Below are 25,238 nucleotides of genomic sequence, written 5' to 3'. Positions count from 1 at the left end.
TATATATAGTTTTAAAGTAGTATTTTTGTTTCCCAGATAATTGTCTGTTTCACGCTTTAAAGACATTTTTGAAAAGAAAGAACAAAGGCTGTTGTAAATGTTATAAATCAGTGACCAGTGAACTCACAGAAAGGGCTAGAATACACAGTGAAAGACGTTTTGCAATTAACCAATTTCAAGTTTTATTAAGGAAAAAGTTGCATCAGACCTTATATAAAGCAGAATCTTAAGTATAAATACTTAAAAACACGAAGTAAACTATGCTCAGTAGTCATTCAGTTTATAGAAATAGATTGAACTGGTATAAAATTATTTTTTATTGTTTCCTGGAGTTTTATGTATATAGCCAATGATGTTAGTGCCCTTTTACCCTCTTCAGAGTTAATATATGCTGGAGGTAAAGAGGCATCACTTACAGATTTAACTCAAATCTTCTATTAAAATTAGTACTTGCTCCATTCCCCTTAACAGAGAATGAACACTGGCATGAGTCACTGAAAACACCACCTTAAATGATATATTACTGTACGTGAAAGTATTATATAGTATACAGAATTATATAAACTGTATACTGTACTCTATATGTGTTATTATGTAATAACTTCTCAAATAAAATTAAAAAAAGAACACATCACATTAGGCAAAGAGTTTACTTTCAAAGTTTTATCAAAAACAAAAATTCTACAAAGAAAAGGCCGTTTTAAGAATATGGCTACATTACATTAGTCACTGGGAGCCCGTGGGCAGGAGCACTGTACAGCACAGAGTCCTGTAGAGGGCAAAGTGACATGACAAACGCATTAGGATGAACAGTGTGATTCCCAGTACTGTACTGCGACAGTAACTGCTGACAAACGAGCAAGGTGATGATATTGTTCTTAATCACATGCAATATGAGGTTTTTTTTCCAATCTTTCATGTTAAATGGCCAAATAAAACAAAACAGCTTCATCATAAACACACACACTGTACTGTAAACCCCACAGAGAAGATGTCACTGGAGCGCACTGCAGTATTGGATACAAAGGGTACTGGTCCAGTACATTCCACCTGGCTTTCCTGTTCCAAGCTTTCTACTGACTGGGTTTAGCATTTAGTTGCATTTATAGCAGCAATCAAGCAAATGCAAAGGAAAAATTAAAAAAAATAAAATGAGAGCCTAAATACAAACATAAGACCTAGTCATTTTTAACAGAATCTCTCTCACAGTGAACTCCAAAAACCGAAAGAAACCTTCCAAGTTTCTTTTTTGAAAACCAGGGGCTACTGTAAGTCCAGGTCCAGCAATGTCAGTAATTAAAAGTATCAGATTTGAGGATGAAAGACTATACCTTGCATATAGAACAGGCTACATTATTACGTCTTTAGAACTAGTTATACCCTGGAGAATTTACAAGCTCTTTTGCTCTTACACAATTAGCATTAAGAACAAACTGCAAACTGAGATAAAGCCACTGCTTTTGAATGCTGGGCAGCAGAATAAAAAGGAATTTACAGCCAAGATATGTTTTCTACTTATCTCCCAGGAAAGACTTCAAGACGCATACCAATGCAAATTCTCCTCCACAGATACAGTATATGGAGCAGAGCTCTGAAACAACCTGACGGTCATCACCTGGACTCTGCACCATGAAACATGGTCAGCTCAAAATTAAATAGCTTCTATATTTGATTAAAGAATTTACTAACAATAATATAAACATTGTCACAGAAGCCACATGCACTTCCTATAAACATACAGTAGTTTCTAATACTAATCACTGAGCTTTTTGGCTATCAAAAACCTTAAAACAACAAAAAAATATTCTGTATTGGCTGGGAAATTATCGGCTCGCACATGCTCAGCAGATTTTCTACATGGGTGGATTAGAAGACACTTCTGCTTTCGTGATCACTCTTGTAAAACAAAACTCACTGGACACTTTTCTTTTGAAAAAAAGTTTCGTCCTTAAATTTCTTACATCGATTGGCTGGAAGGTACTACCCGGTCATATTGCCGAAGGTGAAAAAAACAGAAATGGGAATGTGGAAATGAAAACCGATTTAAAAAAAGGGACGTGAAACAGATGCTGAGATCAAAAACCAGGAATTCACCCCAGCTCCATGTGGAATGGTGTGGAATTGTGCTCCACGCTTACGCCTTTCGAATGGAGTTTATTAGACGCTTCTTCCAAGCATGATTCCAAGCTGTACTGTTTCTAAAAACCCTCTCCTCTGTGACACTGCCCAGAAATGGGGAAACAGCGCGTGCACACATGTCAACCGTAGCTCATGCAGACAGGACAGGTCGATCTTGTCGCTCTATGGCAGGAATGATTTGCCTGAGCCTGGTCCTGAAGCACGGCGAGACAGCAGCTGTGGCTCCGCTGGGCTTGTTTAGAGAGAGGGGCCGGAGAGGTCACCCTATGCAGGCAGATACACCGTCATTCAGGCAAGCACAGCAACCCATCCTGGCACAGATGCACACTGTGCCCAGCTGCAGAATGCTTCCTACATGGCGATAACAAGCTAACCCTCTCCACTCCGCGTAGCACTGACTGCATGTACAAGCTTGCTGCTACAACTTCTCTGACAACAACTTTTAGAGTCACCCATTATTTTAAGCATATCTCTATCAAATTTGGATTAGGCAGTTATTAAACTCACCAGCCAATCCCTACACTGCAGGTAACCTTTGGCAGCATGCCTTTACAAAACACATATTTAAGGATATATTTTTTTCTGCATGCAAGTCATCTGATAAGGCAAACCTTATTGAATCTGTTTCAATATTCACTGTGGGACCCTGGTTTGGTAACTTGAATACATGCAATAAGAACAGGATTGCATGATATACTGCAGGATAGTGAAGGTAGCCAGTAAAGTTATCGGTGCACAACAGGCACAGCTGCTAGACATCTACAGCAAACAAGCAGTGCAGAAGGCCAATATAATCACTGACGGTCATGACCACCCCTTGCACAGTGAATCTGAGCTCCTTCCATCTGTGCACCGATTCAGACTGCCCAGATATTAGTGCAAGAGTGCACAGTTATGCTTTATTCCCACACCTATTCAAATGCTCAATTTACACAAATAACTTACAGATTGTGATATTTCATTTTCAGAATATCCAATATATATCTTAGGTATGTTTCACTTGAAGATTCAACTTTATCTGTAAAGTTTTGGACAGTGAGGATTGAATGTGTTAAATGTATTATGTACTGCCTACAGAACACATTTCCCTCCTGGGATGATAAAGTAAGTTAATTCACACATTTCTGCATAAAGGTTCTCTTGTGTTCCCAGAAATACGTGAAATATCCTAACAGATTAAGCAGACACACTTCAGAAATCTACATGACTTTGGAAGACAAAGCCCAAAATTATAAGAACAAAAGAAAGAGTGTTCCATACTCCCACAACCCTTTGGATAAAAAGTGCCTCTTGTTCTTGGGTCTAAATGCACTTTCATGTAGATTTTCCATGTACATTCTTCCTATGATCCTGGTTCATAACCAATGTTTAATCTGAAGAAGTATAATAACTGTAGAAACTGATCTTTACACTTCTTTTGGCAGTCTGAAGAAACAGGATGCAGTTCAGTGGAAAAGTCCTATTTCTGTCTTTAATACAAGCAGGGAGATAATTAATAATAATTAATTGCTTACACTTATATAGCGCTTTTCGGGACACTCCGCTCACTCCCCAGAATTTAAAATTCACATAACACTGCTACAGAACACCTTGTTTTTGGAGATGAAACTTGTAAGTGTTTGAAAATCTCTATCGAAATACAAACTAAAAGTAAAATTTCAGACACTAAAATCTCTGAAATAGTATCCGCCACACAGAGACACATAAAACCATACATGTTTACAAACAGCTGTACTTGTCCTCATGCGTTTTAAGTCAATTTACAGGACTATAAAAATTGGTCCTTGACAAAACGGAAAGAAATTTCCGACCATTATCAGGTCGCTTGATCTAAAGAACAGGACCTGGAGCTGGAACACACTTTCGGGAAAACAGTGCGAGTTCCTGCCGAAGTCCCTGGCCTCCTCACACAGCCTCATCTGAGAAACAGCTCTAACAGAACCCCCGTGGCTGGCTTTTTCATCACACCCTCCCTGCCCCTTGTCATTTTCAAGGGAAAGAGAATCTGTCTGTCTTGTTGACGTTGTTTTCTTCATCTTAAATTTTGCACACTGTTTAATGCACCAGTCCTTCTTAAACCCCAGCTGGGATTCCCCATGTTGAACTGAGGTTTATGGCCTGAGGTAAAATAAGTAAAACCTGCTTTCTGCTGTAAACCAACACAGCCAGCCTTCCTGCTTTTAGCTGTAGTTACAGATGCAGGTTTAACAACTGCCATATAGGAGGGTGAACTAGTGCTTTACTGCACCACTGTGAACAAGTGCCATGGAAGAACACAATGAGCAAATGAGCACTTAAGAGCCTCATGAAGAGAAGCAGGCAACTGCAGCTTGGTAATAACGTGGCGCCTCTGGTGAGACTGTCTTTAAAGAGAGCTGTAGCTGAAGGTTCCTTTACAAAACAACGACAACAAATCAAGCCGCACTTAGCCTAAGACACTAGCTGCAATGAGACAAATACAAGAGACAGCATTTGGAAAGTTTAAATCATAAATAATGTGCAACAATAAAGCACAACAAAATCTGGGTCAAAGCATGGACTGGTACAAATCATGATGCATCAAAAAACAATGCATAGCTTCGTCAAAACCCTAATAATCTGGGGGGGGGGGACCACTGTGGTAAGGGGACACAAAACGCAAGCAGTGGATGTCGGATTAACCAAAGCAAAGCACATAGCACACATTCCCACAGAAGAACACGCTAGTCTAGGACTGGGAAAGGATCATGTCAAGAGCACCCCCTTTTCACTCACTCTTGTACACCAGTCTTTTTCTAAATCCTTTCAAGTCACAGATTGCTGTCTGTCATCTTTGTCTGCCAGCAAGGTCTTGCCGTTACCCTTTACTTTACAGCAAATTTCACCTTTTCCTTGTTTGCCCTGTCCCACCTCTTCCTCTTTATCTCCTGCCCTGTCCCTCTTTTCTTCACATGCCTAACGACACCAGTGTTACACCTTTCGAGAAACGCCCCGGGATGTTTAATGACCAATTGTCCTCACACTTAATAGTGTCCTCAGTCACATCACACTGGGGCATTACTTCTGGTCAAGAGAGAAGAGAGTCACTTACTCTTCCTTCAACCTCTCTTGCAGCAGTATCCCGGTTTTCCTTGGAGACCGTGCCAGGTCAAGCCTTGCTGAGCTAAGGCTCTAAGCTTGGATAGTACCAGGTTACAGGTGGCACCTGGGCATGTCCTCTCTGTCCAGGGTTTTATTGAAGGGGGTACTTGAAACCACAACAATAATACGACACATCTTACAAGAAGAACAAAATGCTGAGTCTAGTGGAAAAGAAGGGCAAGGTAACTCATAAACAGATCTGGGCCTTAAACATCTTGGTCATTTCCAGTAAGACAGCTGGCCAGCAGGTCAAAGGCCGAGGGAATTTCAGAGTTCTGCCAAAATGTCACAACACAAATGCTTCATCTCCTTTTCAACAGCCTTCATTTCTTGTGTCCAAAGAAAAGAAGCCTTAAACCCCCCCAGAAAAACAGCTTTAACTAGGCTGACATGGTATTTTTATTTGTCTCTTAATGCATAAACAACTCGCTAGTTTTGCATTCAAGAGATGCAACTGAAGCAATTCCTTGTTAGGTTTGTCTGTAAATGTCACAAAGCCTGTAAAAGACAAACAACAAAATGTCTGTTTCAGTCTGCTCAGGCAGCCTTTCATCACTGACAATACAGCGACAGAGCAGTCGCACTGAAATAAAAAACTTGACTGCCTAAGCTCACTGAAGCTGCAAGGTTTGCAGCATTAAATCTGACTTTACAAGTCTCCACAGTGAACAAAAGGTATTGGTGGTGTAAAGTCCGGAGGCTGTGAAGTAAAACCCTTCTCAATTTTCTAGAAATCTGTCACCTGAGTAAAACAGAGCTACCTTCCCACCACAAGTCGCCACAAGATTAACCCATTAGAGATGCATTTCCACTGAGGTACGTGGAAGAAGCTCAAATTCAGCACAAAACTAGGGCTGCATACTGGGCTTATTTTTTTAAATTTACTTTACTACAAATTTGAAGAGCTGGAACTCTAGGTACAAATTAAATATGGGGGAAAACTGCAGTGACTGTGATATAATGGCAGCATTAACACCCATAATATTCCCTTCTCAACGACAGGGTGCAACACTGCAGGAGAACTAACAGATAGCCAACGTCAGACACATTCAGAAGGAGTGCCACTGATGCCAGGTGATATACCCTTTGCGTTCTCTCATTCGCAGCCTCCGTTTGGCATTCTGTGCTTGATTCCAATAGCCCTGCGCAGAGGCAAGTACATCTGCGTGAAAGCAGTTTCGCTCAATGAAAAAACCCTCAAGCAGAAACCAGCTTATTGCCTGCCGGTCCTGCCATCGCCCTCCCTGGTCTTGTCACAGCCCTGGTGTGAGCAATAGGTGTCACTTCATTAGTGACAGGAGATGTGGGATGCCAGCTTCTCCTGAAAACCGCTATGTTTACAGTCTGAAGGACTTAATTGATTTACCTTGGATCTTGGAATGGTGCCTCTGGCAGACCTTTGGCAACAGAGAGCAGCAGGTGTTGCTACATTGTTACCTCCACTGTCACCAGATCCGAAAATGAGATTAGAGAGCCCTGAAAACATTCACACGGTCAATACTGAGGGACTGGTGTCCAGGCCCTTCACAACCAGATCACCGTCTTCTGTGCACTGAATTGTGCATCACAGTGTTGATTCTCTCAGACTGTTTATCCATTTTCTAACTGCTTTAGCCAGTATAGGGTCATGGAGGGGGGCTTTCAAGCAACAGTCGCAGGGCAGGGACACCAGTCCATTGCTGGACACACACAGAGACACACACACACACACACACTCACAGCAGAGCCAGTTTTCCCAGAAGCCTATTATGTAATTGGACTGTTTAAGGAAACCTGAGCACATAGAGGAAACCTATGCAAACACAGGGGTAACAGACAAACTCCACACAGACATCACACCAAGAATTGAGCTCTGAGCCCCAGCACTGTGGGACAGCAATGCTAAACGCTGTGCCACAATGCCTCCTCAGACTGTTTACCTCCCTGTACAGTACATATTCATTTTATATATTCAGTTTTGTGCCACGAATTTGCACCTTACTGTAAATCAGAAGACTTCTTGTTTATCAAAAAAAATCAGCACGACATTTCTTGGTAGTCTGCTTGGGGTTACAAACATCTTATGAATGCAAGATTCTGCCCAGCCCACAGCTTGGAAGTTGGAATAAAGTGATGGACTATAATACAGCAGAATAATATAAAAATATAGCAGAGATAAGAACAGCTGTACATCAGCCCACTACACGCCTAATCAGCCAAAGATTTCTTTCACCTTGGCAACTAGTTCTTGTTTGTTTTTCCTGCTCTGGCAGAAAATAATGCAAGAGTACAAGCAGCTCAAGAGAATGACCTGCCGTGTCGATGCCAAAGTGAATAACAGCGCCAAGGATAAGCAGCAAAACGGGCGCTCAGGTGCAGCGCTTGGGGAAGTCAAAAAGTAAACCTGCTTTTCCTTCACAAGCTGTACGACACAAAGGGGCTTCATCCCATCTCATACAGTAGGTTAATACACAAGCAACGCCAAACAGATTCCAACAATTTTTACCAGTGGCTGTTTTTAACTTACTTTCTGACCTGCACTGGGTAACGCTTCAGGAAAGCAGTGAACTCAAGCAGTCTGTTTAACCTCAATTCAGGGACTTCTTACTTAAGAACTGACAGTAATTCACAAAATAACTTAGAGAATAAATTTGCATATCATTTTTTCAAAATGTGCTAATTGTAGGCAACTTGCATATGGGCCTTAGTGTTGGCTGATGAATTGCATATTAGCCTCTATAACTCCCGAGATAAAGGTTAATAGACAGGGATCCAAAAATTCAAATTGATCGCAAAAGACAAAAGCAATGCTACACTGCTTATTAATTTTAGTATCTAGTCAAATCAAGGCAAAGGGCCTCATTCATCAGACTTTTCCAACATGTGGAGAGAAACTACAGGATTTTAAACAGGAAAACCAAACACTCAACATACAACAGAAAGCTTTATGACAAAGAATAAGGCAGGCCACTCCATCATTCAGAATCACAGTAGTACACAGGAAAATGGTGATATATCGCTATCATGTCCAATTTTGAAAAGACACTAGCATCTCTGCCTCGACAGACTTGGAAATTTGTTGTATAAATTGATAATTGTTGGTTTAAAAAAGGGTTTTCTAATTGAAATTTGGGGCTCACATTTCTAGTTGTATCCTTGAGTTCATTCTGCTGCATGAGGCACCTTTGAGATAAGACTTCAGGTACTTTGTGTGCCTACTAATTATTTTTAAAATATTGTGTTCCATCTACAATTAATAGTTGCTAATGATTTACATCTTGATTCTCAGCACTCTATTGGGAGAAATCACTGTCTGAATGAGGAGTGGTATTCATGCTCCTCTGTTATGCCCGTATAACCATTTAAGATTAGCAAGCTTCACAGCTCCTGACAGGAGAGCTAATGCTGATTGGAGGACCGGCATGTCTCTTGGTGACATCACTGTAAGGCTGCAGATGCCCAGGAAGTTGCAGAAATCGTTTCCTCCAGAGCTCTTAAGGCCCCAGTGAATCCAAACCTTCACTCCTTCACCCAGCAACACTCAAGCAATTCTGCACTGCCTCTTGCACAATCATGGCCACACACAGCGGTTTTGTGTCCATTTTCAAGTTTTTAAATGTGTTGTTGTAATCAGTTCTTGGAATAATGCAAATTCCAAAAGCCCTCATTACATGAAGAGTCATTCTCAAAAGTCATCTGATAATTTCGGCAGCTTACAAATACAAAAAAAGGCAGAGCACATCGTCTAAATATAACATGAATATGACCTTACTGTAAGTCAAACATACCATAATTACAGCAAAATGTCCTGTCAGAAGACATTCAGGTTTATAATTCAAATGAGATTAAAAGAGGAACTGCAGTTCCAAATTCTCAACTCATTATTCAAATCACAGTAACAAAATAAATTAATTGACGATATCACAAAATGTTACAAATGCCGAATAAAGCCAAAAAAATCTTTACCTTTGTGCAAGAACTTCATGGGCTGTGTACCAAATGCCGCTGCACTTCAGTGACGTAGCGGAAGTGTGGACTTCAAGCGCGCGAGTCTTCCAGTGGCATCACACGTGACATCACCCACTGGAGTGGATGCACGTCATAGGGCCAAAATACTTTCTGTTGCTGCTTTTCCAATGGCTAAGTACAGTACATCTCGGCAGACCATTTTAAAATATATAATTTTTCTATCTCCGCTCTCAGTTTGAGGAAATTGAATGTCCTCTTGTTTATCCCCGCACAAACACAGTGACGCATCGTGTGCATTCATCCTGAGCTGCTCGACTCGAGAATGGGCGAAGGGAAACGTGGCGAGAATTCGCGTGACTTGAACCGCCCCTTCCTGCGCCCCGGTTGCTGTAGCGATTGATGTAATGCGATGTACATACAAGTAAATAAATACAGGTAGTGGAGCAGACGTTTCACAACAGAACTGTTCCAACCTGATCTGCATTCTGGAGTTAAGAGATCTCTCTTTAGCTCACCGGGCTGGGTCCCTGTTGAGTGACGCGGGAGTCCCGGGTTCGAGCCCCCGGCAGTGGGGGGCCGACCTAATGCGGCAAGGGCGCCCGCCTGAGCCCCCGTTGCGTTACAATATGTTAAATTCAGTTCAATGGCACTCATTCGAATCCGTAGTCTATTTAAAGTATCTGGAAAAAAAACGTGTCGCCTTGTATGTGTCGGTTTCATAACACTAAACATGAATGCCTCATCAATGCCGATTCTTTCTAACCCCGAAGTATAAAGGTAGTGTTGCAGTTCCCCCTTTAAAACGTTAGTTCGAACCACAGAGCAGCATTACAGTACTAAAAAAAGTATTTAGCCAAAAGCAACTTGTTTAATTTCTCTTTCCTTACCGAGTATTATTTATCTTTACACTCCTTACCTAGATAGAGTATTTGGACATAGGTTTGTTACATGGATGAGTGTCTAAACAATAAAAGGCAAGTACACTTTAAGAGGAATATTGACATAAGAGAACAATACAAAGCAAAACCAGTATCCCAGAACAATATCCTGACTTCAGCACCCGAGATGAAACATGCCACAGCCTTGCTAACAGACTTTCAACCAACTGGTAAGAGTTGAGAGAATCCAGTAAGTTATTTCAGCTGTAAAATGTGAACCTTGTTTCTGATCTTTACTAGTTTCCAGCAGCTGCGTTGTCAGGTTTTGTTGCCTTTCTGTAATGCAGTTCTCAAATCACGAGAGATACTCTTTTTTCACCCGCAGAGTGTTTGATGTTGCAAAGCTGTTATGTATTTTTCTGACCTGAGCATCATGGCACAGCATCTTAACATGACCCCACACTTGACACCCAATTCATAGGGGTTTTGTGTCCCATATGTAACATCTTTAAACACACCCTTACCACAAACACAAATGTTATCTCTAATTCGCAGAGAGCAATCGCAAATTGTGCATTTATCATTATCCATCCATTTACTAACTGCTTCACCCAAGGTAGGGTCACAGGGTCACTGTGTCCTGGAGCCGCTCCTAGCAAGTGACCCCACAAGGTTTAGTACACCCTGGGTGGAACCAGACTGTCGCAGGGCACACAGACAGATATGCTCACACTCACACCAGGGCCAGTTTTCCCAGAAACCAACCAGCCCACCAACATGTCTCTGACTGTGGGAGGAAACCAGACCACTTGGAGATGTAGAGAGAGCACCCCAGGGCCCTAACCACTGCACCATCCTGCAGCCCGTTCACAATTACTGCTTCTTCAAATAAAGTGCAAGGAAGACTTTCAGTGTGAAAGGAAGAAATTAACAGATGATCAAACAGTGGGCAGTGCTGTATTTTACGTTCCTTACATATCCTTGAAGAGCAGCAAGAGACGTTTTCATCAAGCTGACACAACATGTGCAAGCCACAGGACATTTCCCAAAACTAAACAATTACCTAGGGAGCTCTTTGCCCACAGGAGTCTGCACCGCCGTGCAGCACGAAGTCTAACTCGAGCTTCCACATCAAGCTGTCTTCAAGAATCGTTTTTATGAATTATACAGGAGCTAAAACCGAAGGTATACAAAGGGGTTAAACTAGACAGCCTTTACAGGAAGGAGATGAACTGAACAAAGAGATTCAATCACAAAAAGGCAAGTTTTAGATTGCTGACTATTCACAACATGCCTGAAGAAACCTTTGAAAGATGTATACTGTACCACACAAACCAGACACTTATGCCTATAAAAATACAGGCACAAGCATATCTCATTTGTACTTGTATTTGTAAATTACCCACTGTACAGCCAGAGAGCATTTTCTTTTTTTCCCCACTTTCTTCGTTTCCATTCAGACTTCTCCACCCGCACGTGCTTGACCAAAATTACTCATTTGGTCCAAAATGACTTAAGAGTTTTACCTATTAGTACAGCCAGAGATTTCCACAGAGACAATCAGAGTTAAGGATCTTGCTCACAGGTGGAACAGCAGAAGGAAACCCAGGATCTGAACCCCCAACCTCCCAGTGACAAGTCCAGAATCCTAGGTAACCCATAATACAGCCACTTAAGTCATGAGCCTTAAATCCAATGCCAGCATGTTTCATGGCTGCATTTATCACCCGGCCCCCCGTGACCTCTGCAGGTGTAAACCCCCTGGTTTTACCTGTGTCTTGGCGGAACTGATGCATAGACTGCAGGTCTATGATGTAGGGGACCAGCTGGGGGTCCACTTGTCCCAGCACCACTGTGCCCCGGGAGTCGCTCTTCAGCACGTTCTCGATGTGGTGGCACACGGCGGCGCTGTAGGGCCTCCAGCGCCCGTGCTCGTTCAGCCACTCCCACACCACCACCCGCGCCAGGTTCTGGGGAGCGTACCCCAGTCCGTTCACGGGGATCATCAGAGCGGAGCCGGGGCGCGCCATCTCCCCGGGTCTGTCGACCTCGCCCTCCCGGCCCGTAGACGCCCCCTGAGAGCACCCGACCCAACGAGTCCAGCGGCTTCACTCGGGTTATTCCACCAGAGTCTTGGGATCAGTCAGGATCTCATCGTACGCCACCTGAGCACGATCTCTATAGCATGGTCCATGTGTTTAACAGACCTTCAGACCTTCAGATCCATATGATGTGGGCTCTGAGTCAAGATGCTACATTGTTGTTGACTGCGGCGCAATGTTGCCTTTAAGGCATGTTCTTGCTACATGAACTGCCACCGATGCGATTTGTCGCTCTGTAATTTCCAGTTTTGAGAATCCACAACAGAAAAACAACAATACTAAAGTTCCCCCTCCTCTCTGCCAATAACCCCCGCTCGCAATACAAATCCCGCTGTGTTGGGGAAGAGTGTTCAGTTACCACAGCCTCCTTAGCAATCGCAGGCTTTGTTCATCGATGGCTTTCTGAGATATGGTTTGCAGGGGATGTCCCAAGAAGTATGCAAAATCACATTTTATGTGAAGAAAAAGTTATCTTGCTTTTCCACTGAAGAACTAGGTGCCACATCTACAGATTCCACATCTAGAGCAGCACAAATTCTTCCTGGCAAAATACAAAAAAAAGTATGGTTATAGAATCAAACTTGAAAAACATGATTTATCAAATATTGAGAAAATGTCTCCAAAATGCTTGTTTACAAAACCTTGAACATTAGATTTGTTCAATACTGATGTGCTAAAAGACTTGCAGTGTTGTCCAGTAACTACCGAACTAGAAATTCCATATTTGAGTCTTGATAATGGACCTAAAACTTGTTTCAACCTACCTTAAACTGCCGCATCTCACAACTTTTCTAACACTATCAGGTTGAGTAAGACGCAGTGTATGTCAATTATTCGATATAATGTTCAAATATATGCCCATACGACTACATGTATCTCATAAACAGTAACCTGCACTCAGACAGCAAGCAATAGTACAGAGGTGAGCCCTGAAATACTCAGCCTGCTGAGAGCTACTTCATGTTAAAAAATTAAAATGTGCAATAATTCCCGGAGCTTGCCATCGCGCCCTGGGCTCTCGGTCATTATACAGAGGTATTTGAATGTGTACACAATGTACACGGAATATTATTCGCGAATGACTGTACCTTAATCTTCATCTTGGGAAAAGCAAGCCTTTACAATTTGTTGATATTGCTCGCTGGCCAAATCTGGAGTACTACTCCACACAGAACGTTTAAAAACATTGCACTACGTCGTGCACGTACAGTAATTCGAGACGGATGACTAAAATTAAAACGGCATATTTGCGATTAAACCTACAATCCTGATGACAATCAAATTATGCGGGTTGTTGTTTCACTCAGGCTGGTTACATTGTGCTGCCCTATAATGATAACTGCAGGTGTAACTGCATACAGTATAGAAAAATGCATTTTTAATGTACAGGAAAAAATAATTCATACGGATAATTATCACCCAGAATAACAGGACTTCAGAACACACTTACAATGACACCTCTTCACTTCGCTGTTGCCCTCCGAGATCGCTCTTTCGTCTCCCCGCCTCCCTCTGTTGTGTTTTAATTCACGGATTTTCTTTTTTAATGGGTTATTCGATGCATAGATTATATCCGAAATGATTCCGTTTCCCTCGCTATCTCGGAGTATTTGACAGCCCAGATCGTTATGACCCGAGTTCGCAATCTCGTTAATCCACAGGAGAAAAAGAAAAAAAATAGATGTTCCGGTTATTATTTTTCCAAACGTGCAGTACGCGGTCTTGATTTTTCCCCTCACTCTAGGGTTCGGGTGCTTGTTTCCTTTGTGCGTCTGTCAAATACAGACTAAACCAGCGCTGTGGTCCTTTCATCCAAAGCGTCTTAAAAATCCGTACACATGGACAGACAAACGAAGGTCGGGATACACCTGTATATCACGGCGGATCCTCAAAAACAGCAGCTCCAGCTCCTGAACTACTGTCCTGCAAGCCCGGCGCTAGCTCTACAGTATATTAGATACGCTCAGTCCAAGATCACACTACAGCTGGATAGAAACGCCAACTGGGATAAACCGATCACCGTGCTTGCTATGTCGTTCTCAAAAATGTTCATTTTGATAGACGGGGAGTGTGTCCGCCGCGGAGTGTGTTCTCACTTCAAAGGAGAGGAAACGGCCCTTTCTCTCGACAGATAAATGATTCTCAAATGTGCTCAGTGTTGAGAACAGCAGTAAGCTGTTGCTCCAGATCGAGGAGTCTCTCTGCGTGTCATTTACAGGGGATAACATTTAGAAATGAGCTGCCGTTCGCTCTAATTGTTTTTTAACCTATCACAAGTCTCGGGAAAGCCTGGGCATAGCACATTCTATCAACTGAAATCATATTTCGGATTAGGGATCGATATTATACGTCGAGACCTTATTATTCAAGGCTCTCGATGATATTATTGTTGTTATTAATAATCATAACAATGTATCGCTTGGAACACATTTCGGATGTACTGATTAGAACTGCTTTCACACGAAGCACTGCGAAAATGACGAGCTCTGTCCCGAAGTGTTTGGCAAAATACTGATGAGAATCCAAATACGCTGAACGCAACCAAAACTAGTGATTGGTCGGGAAAGAAAGCAGCAGGAAGATATATTAAACACAACGTTATAAATAAAGGTATCTCATCCGCTCACACCTGGTTCCACTTAACGTTTGATGTTAACTACAAACCGAAAGTTGCCAATATTAATACCACCACCCCCCTTTTTTTAGGACTTTTTAGTACAAGTGAGCAAACAAAACCAAAACACCTCTTTCTCTTTTTTTTTACCTCTTCGCAGTGGAAAAATAACGAGCCGTCTGCATCGTGTCCACCGGTATTGTTAATGGCTAAAGAAGACAACGGTACCCTCGGGTCTATTAACCGGCTTTGCTCCGAGCCGTTCGTGTCGCACTCGCTATTTCTGCGAAACTTCGTTCTGCGGATCGCCAGCCCGCGACTGGATGTGTTTGATGCACATTTCACCGACTCGCCAGCGGACATTCAAGTCACGATACGTGGACGTGAGATATCTAGCTCTGCAGACATTCGTCCACTAATGGAAATAGTCGCATATGTACCTGCCTGTAAGTTGGCACCTGTTTTTTTTTTCGTTTTAATTCGAATAAACTGACTCGGAAATATTAAAACCCCGAACGCAATAAGAGCTCTCCTTTTCGCTACCCAATGTAACCCCCTCCTCTCCTGAGACGCCACATTGATTGCTAATACAATCAACCGATGGAAGATTAAAAACAGCCGAAATGTTTTTTTCTGCCCTCTAGCGGATAGGACGACAATTACAGCTTCGCTTTTCCTTCCAATACTGCATGCTTGAAATCCTGTTTCCTGCCCTTGGTATTTTGTTAGTTCAATGTATTTTTTTTTATCCGTTTTAAATTTTTTTATATCCCCCCATATCCATGCATTCAGTATAAATTGGTGTGGACTGAGACAACATCAACAACAACAACAACAACAACAGATCAACAACAATTTTCAAAGGGAATCAAGAGCTCGTAAGGAAAAAAAAGTTTTTTTCAAAGTTTATTTCTGTTATTTTTAGATGCTTACTATTTTCTAAACGTACATGGGAAGTCACACAGTGGTTTTACATTTCTCTTGTAATACGTTCCACACAGTCACACAGTGACTTCTTACAAAGCCTGTCTGAGCACTCTGCTGTTTCACATGTGGGTCTGAATTCAATCAACAGAGAAGGAAAGAAATTAAAACAACCCTGAATTCCAGACAGGCAATTAAAAATCTGTCATATAAATATTACTTTCACCATCTTTAGTTTTCTTTAAGAAGATGAGAAAGCTTGTAAACAAGAGAGGGTCATTCGGCCCATGAAGCCCTCTCGGCAGTCATTAGTTAATTGATCTGGTGATCTCTTCTGACTGTTTCTTAAAAGACACTCGTCTGTCAGCTTCCACAATAGGGCTGGGTAGCTTGTTTCGAACTCAACAATCCTTTAGATAGAGAAGTGCCTCCTGTTCTCAATTTTAAATGCACCCCTATATAGTCTGCATTTGTGCCCTATTGCCAAAACTTGGGGTCATTGGATCATGTCAGGAAGTCCATAGTAAGCAACCAATACCCCGTATGGGTCCAGTTCAATAAGCCTTGATCTTTGATCTCCAAAATAAATATATTTTTGCACAAGTGGTTCTATGCAGCATATACCTTTCTCAGGAATTTTGTTTCCCCCCACATGATCCAGCACTTTCCAGGCTCGAAGGATGGTTTTTAACCACGTGTCCTGCTGAGCAGGGTCTCCTGGGGGTTGTGGAGGGCTGTCTAGGTGTCCAGGTGTGACCCCAGACACAAAGAGCAAGCTTTCTCCCTAACTCCTCTGACAAATGAGATCAGCACTTCCAATACTTAGAGAGTGTGCTTGTGTGAAAAGGCCTAATGACTCCTAGGATCCTGAAGCTCGGGAGCTCATACTGTGATCGCTCAGCAGATGGGTAGATAAGATCCAGCTGTCCCTAGCAGCCGAATAGACAAACCCCTTATTCGCAACATTCGTTCTTGAATTTTCAATTAATTTTAAGCAACAACACCCATACTGTATGCCATCCCACTTCAGTAGAACATTTCAAGAGTCAAAAGAAGTCATCAAAATTCAGGAAACATGTGCATGCATCTCCAATATTCATACTAACCATTTCTTACTCTGGAAAGGCAATTTAAAACAAGAAGACTATTAAAATAAAGATGAAGTCTCCTCCAATTCCTCTGCATCTACTCAGAAAGTAGTAGTTTTGACTATAATGCACAAACTGGAAATTGACTCTCAGATTACACAACTTTGTGTAGCATGCTCCTATTTCACAAACCATGTTACAAAGTAAGAATTATGAACAAGGTTACTTAGAACAGCTAACACAGGAGAATCAAGTGCCAGAAAGCCAGTCCCTTGCTTCAGCTCCTATGCTGTTCTGTTGTTCAGTGAACCACCTTCTAATTAAAAGGGACTGTGGCATGACATGTTTCTGATTAGCTTGTCTGAGGCGCAATGGGGAGGAGGCTTGTGGTGTAATATTCTAGAGGATTTGTTGCTTTGCAGTCAGCAAAGCAGCGCTCTCTGGGTTTGCGCCAGCTCGGCCTGCAGAGTGATTGATGGGTCACTTAACAATAAAGCATAAACATAATGGCAGGGCTGGGCTACGGGATGGCCGAGTGAGCAGAGGGGCTCCTCAGGAGCCTCCGTGGAAGCAGAAATGTGCAGTAGAATGTTGAAATTATGCTTTGGAATTAAATGATTAAAATATCTTTGGCAGTTCTTAGGCTGGGCAACCTAATGTGGAGATCTTTCTTCTGCAGCTTTGAACTTCTGTGGGTCTTCCACAGGGCCACGTTCTTGGTGTGGAGAAAGGGGTGGCACATCCTTAATCTCTTTGGAGACTATGAGAAACTGAGCAGCAGTTATAATAGCACACCATGTTCAAAGAGCTGTGTGTAATTGATTATAATTAATTAATTACCTTCAGCTCCCCAGAATATAAAAGACATCCACCCCCCTCCATCAACATTTTGTTTAAGCAAAACGTGTAGGAACCATGATGAGGTTGTAAGGAGAGAAGATTAGTATGAATGAAGGTAGATTTATAGAGAGCAGTAGTGCAAGTCATTGCAGGTCACAGCTGTAGTTGTATTATCCTAGTAAGAAGTCTAAAAGAATTATTGCATGCAACACTTTCCAGAGCAGGCAAAGTAACAATAAAGGAAAAAGAAATAAAATGAAATACAGAGTACGAAGACACTTGGAAATGAAATCTCTGCTGTAAATTCCTTCACCCTCTGATGAATCATCTCTGTACAGTACTTCTGATCTACACTTATGAGAGCTGACTGTGGCAGGTTTGCCTGGCATTTTTGCAGTTTTGTTATGGTTAAGCATACAGTTGCATTTCTCTGCCTCATTAAATGAATTGGTATATTGCATTATCATAGCCCTGTTTACTTTCTTTGGAGCACACTTTATTACATTTTTACTTAAGTATATACTGTCAAAGATTTCCAAGATTACATTGCAACAGTATGGTTTTCCGGTTAGCTTTAACCCTAACCCTAATCCAGAGCATCACTCCACTGATTCCTTCTACGTGAAGGTGACATAAAACCTTCAGTTTGTGAAAATAACTCCGTGAGATAACCATGCCTGTCCAGTGACGAAACACATACTGTTTAAACTGTGCTTACAGCATCAAGAAAAAGTGAACCCCTTAAAATTTTCACATACAGTATCCAAGTATCCATCCATTTTCTAACTGCTTTATCCAGTTCAGAGTCACTGGGCAGCCAGAGCCTATCCCAGCAGGGATGCCAGTCCATCACAGAGCAGTCCCACAGTTCCACACTCACTCAGACCAAGGCCAGTTTTCCCAGAAGCCAATTAACCTACTGCTACTGTATGTCTTTGGACAATAGGAGGAAACCTATAAGACCCCAAAACAGCATTTTAATATAATATATAAAAACCTAACAGAAAAGTAATTAACTATACATTTACTTCCTGAATCATTTATATTATTAATCAATGAATATAAAAATTCTGGTTTCATTTAAATTCAGGTAGAAATCAATGTAATTTCACTGCATATCTTCAATTAATATCTTTCTGTCATTGTATATTACTATTTTACATTGGGTTTTGTTTGCATTCCAAATTATAGGAGTTATTTGACTGCTTATTTAAAGATTTATTAAGTAAAAGCACATTTTGCTCAGAATATCAGGTTATTTAAATAATATGTAAAGCATATTCCTCTAGTGCAATAAAGCATTGCATCATTCCTGGGTTCATAAATAATACAAACATTTATGTATCGATGTCTTAAAAAATACCTTCCATAATTTACATGTTCTAAATCACAGGGAACTATTTTATGAGCCAAAATCCTCCACTGACGCGCTCAGTGGTTCAAGAGTATAATTTAACATCATTTGAAATGTTAAATTTATTCATAACATTTTTTACATTTTAGAATCTAGCCTTTCAATCCTCCTGGATTATTTTAGTTTTTTAAACTCCGAGGAATGTCAGTAAACTGTTGAAAAATGTTTTCCAGTACTTAGAACAAGTTTGTGAACTCCAACGATAAATGGGTATTTCATAGTTTTACTTTCACGGCCTTCTTGAATCAAAACCACTGGCGCTTCGTTCAGCTGTGGAACTGGGGTGCTGTCTGTGTGGAGTTTGTATGTTCACATTGTGTTTGTGTGGCCTCCTTCCCACAGTCCACAGGACTGGTAGGTTAATTGGCTTCTGGAAACACTGACCCTGGTGTCAGTGTGTCAGCCCTGAACTAAATAAAGCTATTGGAAAATGAGTGGATAATATAATCCAGAATGTCATTTTTAACAAAATGACTCTCTATGAACTAATCATTGATGCTTCACCAATCCTGTTTCTGGAGATTAAACATTAAATCCTCATGTCTAAAGACCTGGTCATTTTTTTTACTCATGCGACGAAGAGATCATCTTTGACAGAAATATGAAGACCCTTCAATCCTCAATGACCAGTTTCCTTGAACAAATTACTTTTTTAGCTCATAAATAACTTACAAGTGTTCCTAATCTTTAAAATAGGTGATTCCGGGTGACCCATAAGACTAGCTGGACTGGGGCTCGCTAGATCCTGACCTAGACGCCAGTCCAGTCTGTTAATTTATGTGTCTGTACGACATCGCCGCCTAGTGTTAAATTTGGGCATAACGGAACTGCATTGAAAATGGTTTTAAACTGAAAACGTGTATTAGCATCTCTACACAAATATACAAAATACTAACTGAATTATCCTTGTTAACTGTAACATACACTTTTTTGCAGTATCTACCATTACTGATGGGAGATTTGAAAAATGGTATTAATGATATAAATGTATAAACAGGTTTAGAGGGACTCACTTGTTCTTTCTTCACTGTTAGAAAAATCTGCAAAACCTGCTCCTAATGTCATGAATTGCTACTGGCAACATTCAGGGTAACAAAATGATATGTGTAGTTTAAAATTAGTTGGAGAGAAGCTGCTACTGTTTATTGACAGAAAGCATGTAAAACTCGCTAAATATATGCTTCTGTACCTCCTACTCTGAGCCCTGACCATGAACCATCATGCCCACTCTTACAACTGCTGCGGTATTTCTGTCAGTCCTCAGCCCTGGGATGGCCGGTTGGGGAGGTATCAGACGGTGGAGCTGAGAAGCCCCTTCTCTCCTCCCACAGTCCTCTCCTGTCGCTGTTCAGCAGTGACTTCCTGCAGAAGGAGCCCATTCCAACTGCTCTCCCTACCAGGCAGGAGAGAGCCACTTTCACAGCTTGTTTTTGTTTCCGTGCAAAATTAAATCAAAATCAGCTCGGTCTAATTTTATGAGGAGGAGAACTAAAACAGACAGCTTTCAATTTCTGTTTCCATACCTGTATGATCTGCTGGTAGAGCTGCATTTTCTAAAGGTTCAAACTGGAGAGTCCACTTTCCAGAAATCTCTCTCAATAACTGCCCCAAACTTAAATATCAGCATCGGCACAAGTTTTACTTATTTTAAACAAACAAAGTTTTAAAAGCAGAACCAGAGATTGACACAGAGTTCTAGGCAAGTCTTACTCAGGAGTGCTGAGAGCACATGAGGAGTGTAGGACCACCTGCGCAGCCCTCGAGACCCCCTGGGAGTGCCAGGACACCTGGTCGCCTCTGCCCCATGAGGCAGTTTGGACCAGAGATGAGTTTAAATTTGAGTTGGGGCCGTTCCTTTGTTTGTTCAAGCTGCTTTACCAAGACTAGGTGTTTCAGGAAAGCCTAGCTGTATAGATACAGAGACAAGATTTGTACGTAAAGAAAATCTAATGTACTGATAATTAAAAACATCAGCCCTATAGATTAGTAGTAACACAGAAAAACATTGAATGTCTCTGGAAATATTTAATGGGGATACACTGTAGGAGAAAATGTAGCCTGTGACATTAATAGATCACTGCATGGAATATTTTCAATAAAGTAAACTTAACCTTATGTGCTCCCAAGTAAGACTGTATTCAGCTTTCTATATTCTTTTGACACTTATGGAGTTCCTCTGATTTTGATTCTGTTTATATTGCAAACAGGCTGAATTTGCGGGACTTCTTCAGTGAAAGAAATTAGAGTGATGATACATCCTGCATCTCTATAAGGAACCCATTGTGTATTGTAAACCTTAGAATCACTCATGCATGTTCCTACTTCTAAAACATAAGACTTGGGGCCAGAAGAGCTCTTTAACAAAGCATTTTTAGTGGAATTGTCATTGATCTTTGGAATAAGCTCAGCAGAATACAAATCGCATGGCATGCAGAGAGCTACAGTACGAATGAATACCAGGAATTTCAAATGGATATGATTTGGGGTTTCTAACAGGATACAGATTGTGGCTTAATCTTATCAAAAGCAAGGGCACTATTCCTAAAGTACAAGCATTCTGGAAACTTGCTGTGTAAACCATTTGCTGGTGAACATTATTTACTTATTATTTACTTCATTTATTTAGTCCCAGAGGGTCTATGAGAACAGGGCTATTCATGGCTGTCATACGCAAGACATCCACTTAAAGGAAACTGGCAGACTTGTCTTTGTGTGGCTTTCATAGAAGTAGTTATTTAACTTATTACATTGATTTTAGTGCTGGAAACTTTCACTTGAAATCTGTTTTGCAGATGAAGCAGCAAAGAAACCCTTTTCATTTTTTCCAAGTTACCAGCTTACCTGTAAAGACAAGCCCACCAGCAAGAATGTAAGAACTTTGAAAAGGAGCAAAGGCCGCTTGTCCCATCCAGCCTATTTGGTACTTAGTAACTAATCTGGGGCTGTGTAACCTGTTCAACACTCCCACAGCCCCTTGACCAAGGAAGTGCCTCCCGTCCTGTTCTTCCATAAAGTTTCTTCTTTTGTCTCCTGGTACGTGTTGCACTGCTCATTCTGAAGAAGTCTGCTGGAGCAGCTTTGTCAGTGTGTTTGAGGATTTTGAATACTTGCTTCGGGTTACCTTGTAGCCTTCTTTGTTCAAGACTGAAAAGGCTCAGAGCTGATTTTCCGATTCTTTTTTCCAGGAAAGAAACTTCCCAGAACAGAAGTGGTGATTTCCCCTTCCAACCCCATCATGTCACACCATGATCTCACCTGCAGACATTCTGCTCCTGAAGAGATCCAGACAGAGCTTGGGTTTGGAGTTGTTTATCGAAGTGATTGAAGCTCCTAAATCAGACGCAAATACACAGGAAGTAAGTGTGAAAACCAGATAGCGTTGTTTAATTGCCACGCCTCTGAGAATACAAACTACTGTTCTGAAAAGAATTAGGCTGTATGCCCCTTTAAGTCAAAGGTGTAATTACTGTATGTCTATCAGTTATTTCTTTGGTTTCTTCTGTGCACATCACTTGGTAACACGATGACATTGTCTCAACAAAAGGGCTATTTTCTTCGTTCTTTTATGTTGTTGTGTTGGTGTTTTGAATTGTGCCTGTAAAGTGAGTGTAGTGACAGTTGGCTGCAATTATTATAAACTTTGTCCCAATTTAGAGGCAGCATCAAACACCACATATGTGTACATTCAGAATCGGACATAAAGCAGCTCTCAGAATGCTGGCAGGTGTAAATATCCAAGCAGCAGAGCGGTTTCAATCTGATGACCTGAGTGTTAAAAACAAAAACATACTGCCACCTGTATTTACAAGTGGACACGCTTCGAAGCCCACCCACGAGCAACACGCAAGGTCTGGGGCCAGGCCATCTGCTTCTCATAGCTCTGAAGAACACCAGAATGTCTCGGCTCTGCGGACAACACTGATGACACAAAACCATCTAGGTTGCATTTATCTTCCCTCCTGTAGTTTACTAGGCCCCAGTTAAGGGTGTGTTGTGGGAACTCTGAGAGGAAACAGAAGCTTCTATGTGGGAGAGGCCGAGCCGCAGGGCATGAGGAGGAGTATCCTGGGAGCCAGAGGCGATAGTGCTCTTGATGAGGATGCGAGTCCCAGCGCTCACAGAAACCCTGTGGACACCACCTGGCAGTCCGCTCGTCCACACTGTGCTTTACTACACTGAATTGTAGGAATATATCAATATATTTGGCCATGATAAATGTTTCATAGACATGCTTACCACAATACACCAGAGCATTCCCATGAAAACATATTGAAAACGCAGCAAGCTCTAAAATGACTGTACACATGCACAATTTCTATGGTACTATGGTATGATACAATTTCCAAGGAAGAGATGTCAGAATCTTCTTAATGATTTATGACGGCATAATGTTATTTTTTTAACCCTCTACCTGCTTGGAAAATCATTTTTTGCATAAAAAGACACACATTTATAGAAAAAAATCCAGGAGTTTTTGAAAAACTTTTGATCACTGTGATGAGTACAGTAAGCTCTAAAGATTCATTCAAAACTGGCTTTTGAGTGACCTTAGTGTGAAAATCCCAAGACTAAAGCAGTTTCCTCGCGTTGATGTCTTACTCCCATGTAGACACTAGGTGGCACTCTAAGAGCCTCAGTTCCTGGCCAAGGGCACACAGGCCCACTTGTTCCTGCCTTTGCTGCGTTTTGGAGGCTTGCCAGGACATCAGAGCGGCGCTCCAGCCTCAGCCCCTGCTATTTTTATCTGCCAAGACAGATCTCTTTATTAAGCCTCTTCTTTATTTTCCGTGGAGTTATGAAGCTCCCACATCTGTGCGCTCTCACCACAGAGAGGGAGCAAAATCCACCAGGATTGAGAGTGCTTCCATCAAAGCTCTTACCTCATTAATCCAGGTGCCTTGTTGTTCTACACTTCAGGTAATAAATCAAAACTGCCCTTATCAGACCCACAAAACGGCAGCTCACCTTCTTTTGCTCTGAGACCTGTCTTGCGAGTGTAAAGCTAAGCTAATATGGAAAATACACTTTACAAAGCTTGTTCTTTGGCCTTTCAACAAGAAATAAATAAAAATCAGCAAATGTACAGTATTTCATTGCTACGTGCGCAGACTGGCTTCATGACAGAAAGGCCTGTATAGTATGAAGTGCCTGGAGAGGTTAACCAGTTAAATGCATCTGATCATCCTCTCACTGACAGACTCAGCAAAGTACTGTAGATATACAGATCATGGCATAACTTCTGGAGCTTAGTGTCTGAACTTGCATGCATCCATTTTCTAACTGCTTCTTAGAAATTTCAGGATGGCGGGGGAGCAGGAGTCTAACCCAGCGAGCAAGAGGCGCAAGGCAGGGTACACCCTGGACAGGACACGCACACAGACACGCACACACACACTCTCACTCTTACACACTCACGCCAGGCCCTTTTTTCCCAGAAGCCAACTATGCTGCTATACCAGTCTGTCTTTGGACTGTGAAATGTGTGAAAGCACCCAGAGGAAACCCAGGTGAACACAGGGGAAACGTATAAACTTCACACAGATAGCAACCCAGGTCCAGAATCGAACCCAGAGCCCCAGTGCCGCGAGGCAGCATTGCTGCAATATTGCACGGCAACACTGTGCCTTCCTCTGATAGTACAGTGATTTGCTTTTGTTGTAAGATTAATTATTAGCGTTTCCAGAACTTTGGTAACAGGTCAGTGATACTCCTTCATCATTTGTTGAACACTCATTAAAAGTGTCAGTAAAGATATTCTGGTGCATTATGTAATAAAGTACAAAGGACTTCCATAGTGTTTCAGCTACAAAGTAGTATCTCACATGAGCCAATTCACTAAAGCATACCTGTACCTCTGGCTATAGATGAGTGTGTAACAAACTTTGAAAAAGTATGTATTGTTAGAAAATGTCTGTTACACTCAGTCCAATTTACTGAATTCCGATAGAGGGAGCAAATGTCTTCTGTTGCAATTTTGCCTATTGTCACCAAGCTCTTGACTTGGTGCCTTTTGTTATCTGTGGACCACTCACTTAGCCATGCCAATTTGAAAATAACATACCAATCCCACTAGTCCAGCCCAGGCTGATTAGCTTATCAGTGTTTCTCAAACTCTTCTAAAACAAGCCACAAAACACCCCAATTCCTGAACTGCAGTATGGGCTTTCAATT

At 41.6% G+C, this 25,238-nt stretch overlaps 1 protein-coding gene across 5 annotated transcripts in view; it reads right to left on the bottom strand.

Moving 5' to 3' along the window:
- Positions 1-15,361, bottom strand: part of dtx1 (deltex 1, E3 ubiquitin ligase) — a 97,670-nt gene extending 82,309 nt beyond the window's left edge. Inside the window, exons 1-2 of one of the 5 annotated variants that reach the window (XM_088617948.1) lie at positions 14,952-15,361; positions 11,857-12,728 (exon numbers count right to left, since the gene is read on the bottom strand). In XM_088617948.1, the coding sequence (XP_088474074.1) occupies positions 11,857-12,115 (259 nt within the window). In that variant the 5' untranslated portion in view covers positions 12,116-12,728; positions 14,952-15,361. Of the gene's footprint in view, positions 1-11,856; positions 12,729-13,275; positions 13,413-13,637; positions 14,894-14,951 lie in introns of those variants that run through there. The other 4 variants (XM_088617947.1, XM_088617950.1, XM_088617952.1 and 1 more) reach the window with 4 other exon arrangements.
- Positions 15,362-25,238: the final 9,877 nt, after the last annotated feature.

This window comes from Lepisosteus platostomus, chromosome 24, assembly GCF_059453375.1.
Source record: "Lepisosteus platostomus isolate fLepPlt1 chromosome 24, fLepPlt1.hap1, whole genome shotgun sequence".
Taxonomy (NCBI): domain Eukaryota; kingdom Metazoa; phylum Chordata; class Actinopteri; order Semionotiformes; family Lepisosteidae; genus Lepisosteus; species Lepisosteus platostomus.
Note: the sequence above shows the minus strand (reverse complement) of the source record. Positions and strands in the feature narration are given on the sequence as shown.